Source organism: Micropterus salmoides, unplaced genomic scaffold, assembly GCF_014851395.1.
Source record: "Micropterus salmoides isolate LMB-PRFRI ecotype aquatic unplaced genomic scaffold, ASM1485139v1 Ms_hic_scaffold_7, whole genome shotgun sequence".
Classification (NCBI taxonomy): domain Eukaryota; kingdom Metazoa; phylum Chordata; class Actinopteri; order Centrarchiformes; family Centrarchidae; genus Micropterus; species Micropterus salmoides.
The window spans coordinates 38,611,768-38,623,637 of NW_024044459.1; the positions used below are offsets into that span (position 1 = coordinate 38,611,768).

At 46.2% G+C, this 11,870-nt stretch overlaps 1 protein-coding gene across 3 annotated transcripts in view; it reads right to left on the reverse strand.

Annotated features, from left to right (window-relative positions):
* The window catches only part of LOC119891536 (dynamin-1-like), a 30,061-nt gene that overhangs the window by 17,612 nt on the left and 579 nt on the right, over positions 1 to 11,870 (reverse strand). For all 3 annotated transcript variants that reach the window (XM_038703253.1, XM_038703254.1, XM_038703255.1), the window contains exons 2-10: positions 6,546 to 6,619; positions 6,281 to 6,430; positions 5,966 to 6,169; positions 4,925 to 5,023; positions 4,419 to 4,579; positions 3,919 to 4,061; positions 3,690 to 3,825; positions 3,492 to 3,559; positions 2,790 to 2,928 (exon numbers count right to left, since the gene is read on the reverse strand). In XM_038703253.1, coding sequence (XP_038559181.1) covers positions 2,790 to 2,928; positions 3,492 to 3,559; positions 3,690 to 3,825; positions 3,919 to 4,061; positions 4,419 to 4,579; positions 4,925 to 5,023; positions 5,966 to 6,169; positions 6,281 to 6,430; positions 6,546 to 6,619 — 1,174 coding nt within the window. The remainder of the gene's footprint in view (positions 1 to 2,789; positions 2,929 to 3,491; positions 3,560 to 3,689; positions 3,826 to 3,918; positions 4,062 to 4,418; positions 4,580 to 4,924; positions 5,024 to 5,965; positions 6,170 to 6,280; positions 6,431 to 6,545; positions 6,620 to 11,870) is intronic.

The following is an 11,870-nucleotide window of genomic DNA, read 5'->3' on the forward strand; positions in this document are numbered from 1 at the left end:
ACAGAGTACTAACACAGTACTAACAGAGTACTAACAGTACTAACAGAGTACCAACAGAGTACTAACACAGTACTAACAGTACTAACAGAGTACTAACAGAGTACTAACAGAGTACCAACAGTACTAACAGAGTACTAACAGAGTACTAACAGTACTAACAGAGTACTAACAGAGTACCAACAGAGTACTAACAGAGTACTAACAGAGTACTGACAGAGTACTAACAGAGTACCAACAGAGTACTAACACAGTACTAACAGTACTAACAGAGTACTAACACAGTACTAACAGTACTAACAGAGTACTAACAGAGTACCAACAGAATACTAACAGAGTACTGACAGAGTACTGACAGAGTACTAACAGAGTACTAACAGAATACTAACAGTACTAACAGAGTACCAACAGAGTACTAACACAGTACTAACAGTACTAACAGAATACTAACAGTACTAACAGAGTACCAACAGAGTACTAACACAGTACTAACAGTACTAACAGAATACTAACAGTACTAACAGAGTACCAATAGAGTACTGACAGAGTACTAACAGAGTACTGACAGAGTACTGACAGAGTACTGACAGAGTACCAACAGAGTACCAACAGAATACTAACAGAGTACTGACAGAGTACTGACAGAGTACTGACAGAGTACCAACAGAGTACTGACAGAGTACTGACAGAGTACTAACAGAGTACTGACAGAGTACTGACAGAGTACTAACAGAGTACTGACAGAGTACCAACAGAGTACTAACAGAGTACTAACAGAATACTAACAGTACTAACAGAGTACCAACAGAGTACTAAAACTACTAACAGAGTACTAACAGAGTACTAACAGAGTACTGACAGAGTACCAACACAGTACTAACACAGTACTAAAAGAGTACCAACAGTATTAACAGAGTACTGACAGAGTACCAACAGAGTACTAACACAGTACTAACAGTACTAACAGAGTACTAACAGTACTAACAGAGTACCAACAGAGTACTAACACAGTACTAACAGTACTAACACAGTACTAACACAGTACTAAAAGAGTACCAACAGTATTAACAGAGTACTGACAGAGTACCAACAGAGTACTAACAGAGTACTAACAGTACTAACAGAGTACTAACAGTACTAACAGAGTACCAACAGAGTACTAACACAGTACTAACAGTACTAACACAGTACTAACACAGTACTAACAGAGTACCAACAGAGTACTAACAGAGTACTGACAGAGTACTAACACAGTACCAACAGAGTACTAACAGAGTACTGACAGAGTACTAACACAGTACCAACAGAGTACTAACAGAGTACTGACAGAGTACTAACAGAGTACTGACAGAGTACTAACTACTAACAGAGTACCAAAAGAGTACTAACAGAGTACTGACAGAGTACTAACACAGTACCAACAGAGTACTAACAGAGTACTAACTGTACTAACAGAGTACCAAAAGAGTACTAACAGAGTACTAACAGTACTAACACAGTACTAACAGTACTAACAGAGTACTAACAGAGTACCAACAGAGTACTAACACAGTACTAACAATACTAACAGAGTACTAACACAGTACTAACAGAGTACCAACAGTACTAACAGAGTACTGACAGAGTACCAACAGAGTACTAACACAGTACTAACAGAGTACTAACAGTACTAACAGAGTACCAACAGAGTACTAACACAGTACTAACAGTACTAACACAGTACTAACACAGTACTAACAGAGTACCAACAGTACTAACAGAGTACTGACAGAGTACTAACAGAGTACTGACAGAGTACTAACAGAGTACCAACAGAGTACTGACAGAGTACTAACAGAGTACCAACAGTACTAACAGAGTACTGACAGAGTACTAACAGAGTACTGACAGAGTACTAACAGAGTACCAACAGAGTACTGACAGAGTACCAACAGAGTACTGACAGAGTACTAACAGAGTACGGACAGAGTACTAACAAAGTACTAAAACTACTAACAGAGTACCAACAGAGTACTAACAGATTACTAACAGAGTACTAAAACTACTAACAGAGTACTAACAGAGTACTAAAACTACTAACAGAGTACCAACAGAGTACTAACAGAGTACTAACAGAGTACTAAAACTACTAACAGAGTACCAACAGAGTACCAACAGAGTACTAACAGTACTAACAGAGTACCAACAGAGTACTAACAGTACTAACAGAGTACTAACAGAGTACTAACAGTACTCACAGAGTACCAACAGAGTACTAACAGTACTAACAGAGTACCAAGAGAGAACCAAGGGAGTACTAACAGAGTTCTAACCGTACTAACAGAGTACCAAGAGAGTACTAACAGAGTACTAACAGTACTAACAGAGTACTAACAGAGTACTAACAGTACTAACAGAGTACCAACAGAGTACTAACAGAGTACTAAAACTACTAACAGAGTACTAAAACTACTAACAGAGTACTAACAAAGTACTAACAGAGTACTAACAGTACTAACAGAGTACTAACAGAGTACTAAAACTACTAACAGAGTACTAACAGAGTACTAACAGAGTACTAAAACTACTAACAGAGTACTAACAGAGTGCTAAAACTACTAACAGAGTACTAACAGAGTACTAAAACTACTAACAGAGTACTAATAGAGTACTAACAGAGTACTAACAGAGTACTAAAACTACTAACAGAGTACTAACAGTACTAACAGAGTACTAACAGAGTACTAAAACTACTAACAGAGTACTAACAGAGTACTAACAGAGTACTAACAGAGTACTAGCAGCAACAGTACCTTCTGCGTACACTGCCTGACAGTGTTCACCAGCTCGTTGATCACCATGTCGACACACTTCTGACACGGCTCTTTGATCTGAGCGATCAGACGCTTCACGATCGTCTCGAACGCCATGTCAGGTGTGAAGAGACCCGTCCTGAACACAGAACACAGGTGAGGGAGGTCAGCTACCTGGACACACACTCCTGGACGCGCACACACACCTGGACGGGCACACACCTGGACGCGCACACACACCTGGACGCGCACACACACCTGGACGCGCACACACACCTGGACGCGCACACACACCTGGACGCGCACACACACCTGGACGCGCACACACACCTGGACGGGCACACACACCTGGACGCGCACACACCTGGACGCGCACACACCTGGACGTGCACACACCTGGACGCGCACACACCTGGACGTGCACACACCTGGACGCGCACACACCTGGACGGGCACACACACCTGGACGTGCCCACACCTGGACGCGCACACACCTGGACGGGCACACACACCTGGACGTGCCCACACCTGGACGCGCACACACCTGGACGTGCACACACCTGGACGTGCACACACCTGGACGTGCACACACCTGGATGCACACACACCTGGACGGGCACACACACCTGGACGTGCACACACCTGGACGTGCACACACCTGGACGTGCACACACCTGGATGCACAGCTGACTTCAGACTCACCTGATTCCATGGATGTTCTTGATGGCGTAGCTGATCTCTTTACGGAGGGCCTTCTCTTCACTCTGCAGCTGCACACACACACACACGCACCAATGTGAACACCAATGGCTGCATCCCATTCAGGTTCAGGTGAACGTGTGCACAGTGACAGTAGCTGTCATTACTTTGTTTCACCTGCTGAGTCAGTGTGTGTGTTACCTTGACCAGCTCGAAGGGGAAGCGTTCGTGGAAGACGCGGTTGATCTTTGCGCCTCCTGACAGCTCGTAGGTTTCCACCTGATCTCCTGACCCTTCGATCCGCTTCTCAAAGTCCACGGCGAACTGCTGCACCATCCTGACACACACACACACACACACACACACATCATGTGATGTCATACGGTGAGCTCAGGCACAGGTGTGTGTGTGTGAGTGTGTGCTGACTGACTGCAGCAGGGCCTTGGTCTTGCGTCCCGGGTCGTCCGGTCTGAAGTTCTTGTACTCCTCCACCTCCTTCTCGATGGACAGCAGCTGGCTCTGCAGTTTGCTGCGTAACCCCGGCAACGTGTCGCGGATGTGGTTGGTCAGTTGCTAGGGGTAACGGGGAAATGCAGTGTTACTATGGTTACAGAGGAAGCAGAGCCGAGGGGTTTCCTGACCCGGTCTCTGAAACCACTTCCTGCTCGCTGACGCTCAGTTCTGACCCACATGTGTAAACGGGCCAGATACTGGTCTGATGCGGGCTTCGGTCTCTGTGTATGTGGGTCACAGACCTGTGCAGCATCCAGACCTGTTTCCAGAACACGAGGCTCACAATCTTTGAGATACTGGAGCCAGACCTGAGCGGGACAGCTTCATGTTGTGCTGTGAACCAGCAGCTGACAGCAGCGTACAGTAACGACTAACAAGCTCACACTCCCTCTGTCACAGCTGTGTGTGCGTGCGTACCTGGTTGAGGACTTTCTGCAGGTAGGCGGTGCCCATGCGGTCGGCCAGGTGTCGGTATGACGGGTGCGACAGGAAGAACTTCCTCTCAGCCTGCAGAGCAGCTGTGATGTCCTTCTTGCCGTCGATGTCCTTCTGACTGCGGTTCACCACCCCGATGTAACCTGGCGGGTCAGAGGCGGTTAGGCTGCGTTCACCCTGCAGAACTTAATGCTCTGAGTCATTGTGTGCTTTAAGTCTCATCTCAGAAACACTTTAAAGCAGTTTCCTACTTTATTAGGAGCTGTTCTGACCTACAGACTGATCTCTGTGCGCCCCTTCTGCTGCCAAAGCTTCCAGACACCTGTTGATCCTAGGACATCTGACCTCAGCTGCTCTTATTTAAAAAATCTTTCTAATAAACATTTTAGATAAAAATGAGTGAAATTACAGAACTATGACGAGGCGTCCACATTTATGATTTGACCTGACAGCCAATCAGAGAGCAGGATGGTGTAATGAGTCTCTACCTCTGCGTAGTGGAAGCAGTTTGTTCTCCAGAATATCCCTGGCATCGGTTCCTTCATCCATCAGATCCAGTTTGGTGATCACACCGATGGTCCTCAGACCTGAGCACAGATTCAAAAAGCTTTATTCAAACCACCAAGGACATTACAAGCAGGGACACAAGACTGGCCACCACCACTCCCTAATCATACATTCGGTTTGGTGTCTCTTCGTGGTGGTCTGTTGTGTGTTTGTGGTGGTTTGTTCTGTCTTTGTGGTGGTTTGGTGTTTCTTTGTGGTGGTCTGTTGTGTGTTTGTGCTGGTTTGGTGTCTGTGTATAGTGGTTTGGTCTCTTTGTGGTGGTCTGTTGTGTGTTTGTGGTGGTTTGTTCTGTCTTTGTGGTGGTTTGGTGTTTCTTTGTGGTGGTCTGTTGTGTGTTTGTGCTGGTTTGGTGTCTGTGTGTAGTGGTTTGGTCTCTTTGTGGTGGTCTGTTGTGTCTTTGTAGTGGTTTGTCTCTTTGTGGTGGTTTGGTGTTTCTTTGTGGTGGTCTGTTGTGTGTTTGTGGTGGTTTGTTCTGTCTTTGTGGTGGTTTGGTGTTTCTTTGTGGTGGTCTGTTGTGTGTTTGTGCTGGTTTGGTGTCTGTGTATAGTGGTTTGGTCTCTTTGTGGTGGTCTGTTGTGTCTTTGTAGTGGTTTGTCTCTTTGTGGTGGTTTGGTGTTTCTTTGTGGTGGTCTGTTGTGTGTTTGTGGTGGTTTGTTCTGTCTTTGTGGTGGTTTGGTGTTTCTTTGTGGTGGTCTGTTGTGTGTTTGTGCTGGTTTGGTGTCTGTGTATAGTGGTTTGGTCTCTTTGTGGTGGTCTGTTGTGTGTTTGTGGTGGTTTGTTCTGTCTTTGTGGTGGTTTGGTGTTTCTTTGTGGTGGTCTGTTGTGTGTTTGTGCTGGTTTGGTGTCTGTGTGTAGTGGTTTGGTCTCTTTGTGGTGGTCTGTTGTGTCTTTGTGGTGGTTTGGTGTCTCTGTGTTGTGGTTTTATATATCTTGATGTGAGTGAAGGTGTTGTGGACTCTGACCTTGTGGGTCGACCTCCTTGGCGATCTTGAGAGCGTCAGAGTTGGCCAGGTCAGAGTTGGCGGGGGAAACAGCCAATAGGAGGCAGTTGTCCTTGGTGACGAACTGCATGAGCATCTCCCTGATCTGGTTCTCAATGTCGGCTGGCTGGTCTCCCACCGGGACCTTGGTCATCCCGGGAAGATCCACCAGAGTCAGGTTCAGCACTGACAACATCAACACACAGAGTTCAACTGTCACTTAACCCCGCCTCCAAACACTGACTGTCCAATCATAGCTCAGCAGCAGTAGCTGATGTCAGCAGGTGTGTGTGTTACCGTTGGGCGAGTAAACTCTCAGGTTTATGGGGACCGGACTAATCCCTTTGTTCTGCCCGGTGATTCGATCCGTTTCTGCTTCGATCTCCTGACGGACTTCATCAAAGTCGATGAACTTCTTGCCTTTGCAGTGTAGGAACTCTGCGAACTCTGATACACACCGCATGATCAGAACAATAATCAGTCACTTGATCAGATCAATAATCAGTCACATGATCAGGCTGAGAGTGTAAACATGAGATGGTGTTTACAGTCTGCGTCTCACCTGTTGGACAGTTGATGAGCTGCAGCACCAGGGGGCGCCGAGTGACGATCCCTGAACCACGAGGGAGGAAGTCCCTGAGAGAGGAGGAGGAGACGGGGGAGGAATACATTTTACTTTAGAATTAAAAGGACTCATATCCCTCCATTACTCAGTGACCTCCAGAATCAGATTCAAGTCACAAATACTGCAGAGTGACTTCTGAGTCTGCACAATCTACCAGCTCTTACTACTGTCTACGGTCACCAGGAGAACTCTTACTGTGTTGTGTTGGTGCTGTGTTGGTGCAGTGTCGGTGATGTGTTGGTGCAGTGTTGGTGCTTTATTGGTGCAGTGTTGGTGCTGTGTTGGTGCAGTGTCGGTGATGTGTTGGTGCAGTGTTGGTGCTTTATTGGTGCAGTGTTGGTGCAGTGTTGGTGCAGTGTTGGTGCTGTGTTGGTGCTTTATTGGTGCAGTGTTGGTGCTTTATTGGTGCAGTGTTGGTGCAGTGTTGGTGCTGTGTTGGTGCTTTATTGGTGCAGTGTTGGTGCAGTGTTGGTGCTTTATTGGTGCAGTGTTGCTGCAGTGTTGGTGCGGTGTTGGTGCTTTATTGGTGCAGTGTTGGTGCAGTGTTGGTGCAGTGTAGGTGAAGTGTTGGTGCTTTATTGGTGCAGTGTCGGTGCTGTGTTGGTGCTTTATTGGTGCAGTGTTGGTGCAGTGTAGGTGAAGTGTCGGTGATGTGTCGGTGATGTGTCGGTGCAGTGTTGGTGCAGTGTTCGTGTAGTGTAGGTGAAGTGTTGGTGCAGTGTTGGTGCAGTGTTTGTGTAGTGTAGGTGAAGTGTTGGTGCTGTGTTGGTGCTGTGTTGGTGCTTTATTGGTGCAGTGTTGGTGCTGTGTTGGTGCTTTATTGGTGCTGTGTAGGTGCTTTATTGGTGAAGTGTTGGTGCTGTGTTGGTGCTTTATTGGTGCAGTGTTGGTGCTTTATTGGTGAAGTGTTGGTGCTGTGTTGGTGCTTTATTGGTGCAGTGTTGGTGCTTTATTGGTGCAGTGTTGGTGCTTTGTTGGTGCTTTATTGGTGCAGTGTTGGTGCTGTGTTGGTGCTTTGTTGGTGCTTTATTGGTGCAGTGTTGGTGCTGTGTTGGTGCTTTATTGGTGCTGTGTAGGTGCTTTATTGGTGAAGTGTTGGTGCTGTGTTGGTGCTTTATTGGTGCAGTGTTGGTGCTTTATTGGTGAAGTGTTGGTGCTGTGTTGGTGCTTTATTGGTGCAGTGTTGGTGCTTTATTGGTGCAGTGTTGGTGCTTTGTTGGTGCTTTATTGGTGCAGTGTTGGTGCTTTATTGGTGCTGTGTTGGTGCTTTATTGGTGCTGTGTAGGTGCTTTATTGGTGAAGTGTTGGTGCTGTGTTGGTGCTTTATTGGTGCTGTGTTGGTGCTTTATTGGTGAAGTGTTGGTGCTTTATTGGTGCTTTATTGGTGCAGTGTTGGTGCTTTATTGGTGCAGTGTTGGTGCTTTATTGGTGCAGTGTTGGTGAAGTGTTGGTGCTGTGTTGGTGCTTTATTGGTGCAGTGTTGGTGCTTTATTGGTGCTGTGTTGGTGCTTTATTGGTGCTGTGTTGGTGCTTTATTGGTGCTGTGTTGGTGCTTTATTGGTGCTGTGTAGGTGCTTTATTGGTGAAGTGTTGGTGCTTTATTGGTGCAGTGTTGGTGCTTTATTGGTGCTGTGTTGGTGCTTTATTGGTGCTGTGTTGGTGCTTTATTGGTGCTTTATTGGTGCTGTGTTGGTGCTTTATTGGTGCTGTGTTGGTGCTTTATTGGTGCAGTGTTGGTGCTTTATTGGTGCAGTGTTGCTGCAGTGTTGGTGCGGTGTTGGTGCTTTATTGGTGCAGTGTTGGTGCAGTGTTGGTGCAGTGTAGGTGAAGTGTTGGTGCTTTATTGGTGCAGTGTCGGTGCTGTGTTGGTGCTTTATTGGTGCAGTGTTGGTGCAGTGTAGGTGAAGTGTCGGTGATGTGTCGGTGATGTGTCGGTGCTGTGTTGGTGCAGTGTTGGTGCAGTGTTCGTGTAGTGTAGGTGAAGTGTTGGTGCAGTGTTGGTGCAGTGTTTGTGTAGTGTAGGTGAAGTGTTGGTGCTGTGTTGGTGCTGTGTTGGTGCTTTATTGGTGCAGTGTTGGTGCTGTGTTGGTGCTTTATTGGTGCTGTGTAGGTGCTTTATTGGTGAAGTGTTGGTGCTGTGTTGGTGCTTTATTGGTGCAGTGTTGGTGCTTTATTGGTGCAGTGTTGGTGCTGTGTTGGTGCTTTATTGGTGCAGTGTTGGTGCTTTATTGGTGCAGTGTTGGTGCTTTGTTGGTGCTTTATTGGTGCAGTGTTGGTGCTGTGTTGGTGCTTTATTGGTGCTGTGTAGGTGCTTTATTGGTGAAGTGTTGGTGCTGTGTTGGTGCTTTATTGGTGCAGTGTTGGTGCTTTATTGGTGAAGTGTTGGTGCTGTGTTGGTGCTTTATTGGTGCAGTGTTGGTGCTTTATTGGTGCAGTGTTGGTGCTTTGTTGGTGCTTTATTGGTGCAGTGTTGGTGCTTTATTGGTGCTGTGTTGGTGCTTTATTGGTGCTGTGTAGGTGCTTTATTGGTGAAGTGTTGGTGCTGTGTTGGTGCTTTATTGGTGCTGTGTTGGTGCTTTATTGGTGAAGTGTTGGTGCTTTATTGGTGCAGTGTTGGTGCTTTATTGGTGCTGTGTTGGTGCTTTATTGGTGCTGTGTTGGTGCTTTATTGGTGCTATGTTGGTGCTTTATTGGTGCTTTATTGGTGCTGTGTTGGTGCTTTATTGGTGCTGTGTTGGTGCTTTATTGGTGCTTTATTGGTGCTGTGTTGGTGCTTTATTGGTGCTGTGTAGGTGCTTTATTGGTGAAGTGTTGGTGCTGTGTTGGTGCTTTATTGGTGCAGTGTTGGTGCTTTATTGGTGAAGTGTTGGTGCTGTGTTGGTGCTTTATTGGTGCAGTGTTGGTGCTTTATTGGTGCAGTGTTGGTGAAGTGTTGGTGCTGTGTTGGTGCTTTATTGGTGCAGTGTTGGTGCTTTATAGGTGCTGTGTTGGTGCTTTATTGGTGCTGTGTTGGTGCTTTATTGGTGCTGTGTTGGTGCTGTATTGGTGCTGTGTTGGTGCTTTATTGGTGCTGTGTTGGTGCTTTATTGGTGCTGTGTAGGTGCTTTATTGGTGAAGTGTTGGTGCTTTATTGGTGCAGTGTTGGTGCTTTATTGGTGCTGTGTTGGTGCTTTATTGGTGCTATGTTGGTGCTTTATTGGTGCTTTATTGGTGCTGTGTTGGTGCTTTATTGGTGCTGTGTTGGTGCTTTATTGGTGCTTTATTGGTGCTGTGTTGGTGCTTTATTGGTGCTGTGTAGGTGCTTTATTGGTGAAGTGTTGGTGCTGTGTTGGTGCTTTATTGGTGCAGTGTTGGTGCTTTATTGGTGAAGTGTTGGTGCTGTGTTGGTGCTTTATTGGTGCAGTGTTGGTGCTTTATTGGTGCAGTGTTGGTGAAGTGTTGGTGCTGTGTTGGTGCTTTATTGGTGCAGTGTTGGTGCTTTATAGGTGCTGTGTTGGTGCTTTATTGGTGCTGTGTTGGTGCTTTATTGGTGCTGTGTTGGTGCTTTATTGGTGCTTTATTGGTGCTGTGCTGGTGCTTTATTGGTGCTGTGTTGGTGCTGTATTGGTGCTGTGTTGGTGCTTTATTGGTGCTGTGTTGGTGCTTTATTGGTGCTGTGTTGGTGCTTTATTGGTGCTGTGTTGGTGCTTTATTGGTGCTGTGTTGGTGCTGTGTTGGTGCTTTATTGGTGCTGTGTTGGTGCTTTATTGGTGCTGTGTTGGTGCTTTATTGGTGCTGTGTGTTGGTTCTTGCGTGTCGCTCCATGTCTCTATGATAAAAGCGTCGCAGCATGAGTGAATGTAAATGACGTTATATTTTAATGTGATTTTATTTGATGTGAATCCTTCAGTGAGGGCAGCTTGAGCAGAAACATCGTCACGACATCCTCTGAGTGTGTGAGTGTGATTCCCCTGCAGTCACACACACACATCACCCTGTTATTCACCCTGCCGAGTCATCTGACCAACTGTGACCAATGAGAGAAGAGATACCGATGACGCTCCTCATCCTCGGAGTGAGGAGGAAGATAAAAATCAGCCAATCAGATCACAGCAAAAATAAGAACTACAGACCTCAGAGACGGAAGAAAATGGCTCGATATCTTCTGCACAGGAAGCGATCAGCAACAGCTTCTGTTCACCTTCATCATAATAATATTCAAACACTACAGACAGCATCTGCATCATAATGTCTTCATTTCCTTCACATGATCTGTAATAACCAGAGCTGCAACGATTCATCAAATGAGCGATTAGATGTTAACTTCATCACCAACTATCTGGAAAATCGATTGACCGGTTTGAGTCAGTTTTTTTAGATTTCAGCTTCTCAGATGTTCTGCTGTCTTTGCTCCTCTGAGACAGGAAACTGCAGATCTTTGAGTTAAAACAAGACATCAGAGGACGCCAGCCCGGGCTCTGGGAAACTGAACCAAACGACCAATCGATGAATCACCAATGAGAGTAACCTGTTACAGCTGTGTCCAACATTTAGCACCCGGCCGCCTACGTCCACATCCTCAGGGTTCAGCCCTTTATATGATCAGTGCGGTTAAAGTTCGCTTCAGCCACAAGCTCCCGCTGTTACGGCCGCAGCCTCTGATTTACAGTCACAACAGCTGACATGTAGGCAGGACGACCACATGACGCCTGGAAGGCGAAACACGGGGCTAGCTGTCACAATAACTCCTGAAGGCAACGTTTTCATCAAGAGCTGCTGGAGGACTCCAACATCTGATCGGCCCCCACAGGGCCCTGTGTGGCCCCCACATGGCCCCCATCAACATCATCTAGTGTGTCTACAGGAGGAGAGAGAAGCAGCTGAGGCTGCCTGACTCCACAGGAGGACTGTGGGGAGTCTCCAGGAGGTCTGGACCGACCCACCTGCAGAACTCCTTCAGAAACTATGAGCAGGTGGACCTAGAAGACCTAAAGGCAAAGGGGGTCACACCAGATCCTGATCTGACTTTTCACTCTCTTTACATTTTGTTATTGATCAGTGTAATCTATGAACGTGTTTGTGGAAGTCTTCGGACTTTACAGCAGGAACCTTCACACAGTGCTGTGTTTACATGTTATATACATATTGTACATTATGTACATTTTATATTTGTTAAATATATTTTAAATATATTAAATGTATAATTTAAATATATAATGAAACCACACCAGGTTGAAATGTGAGCAGAACTCATGTCCTGAAGCCTGACTGCAGCTCCGTATC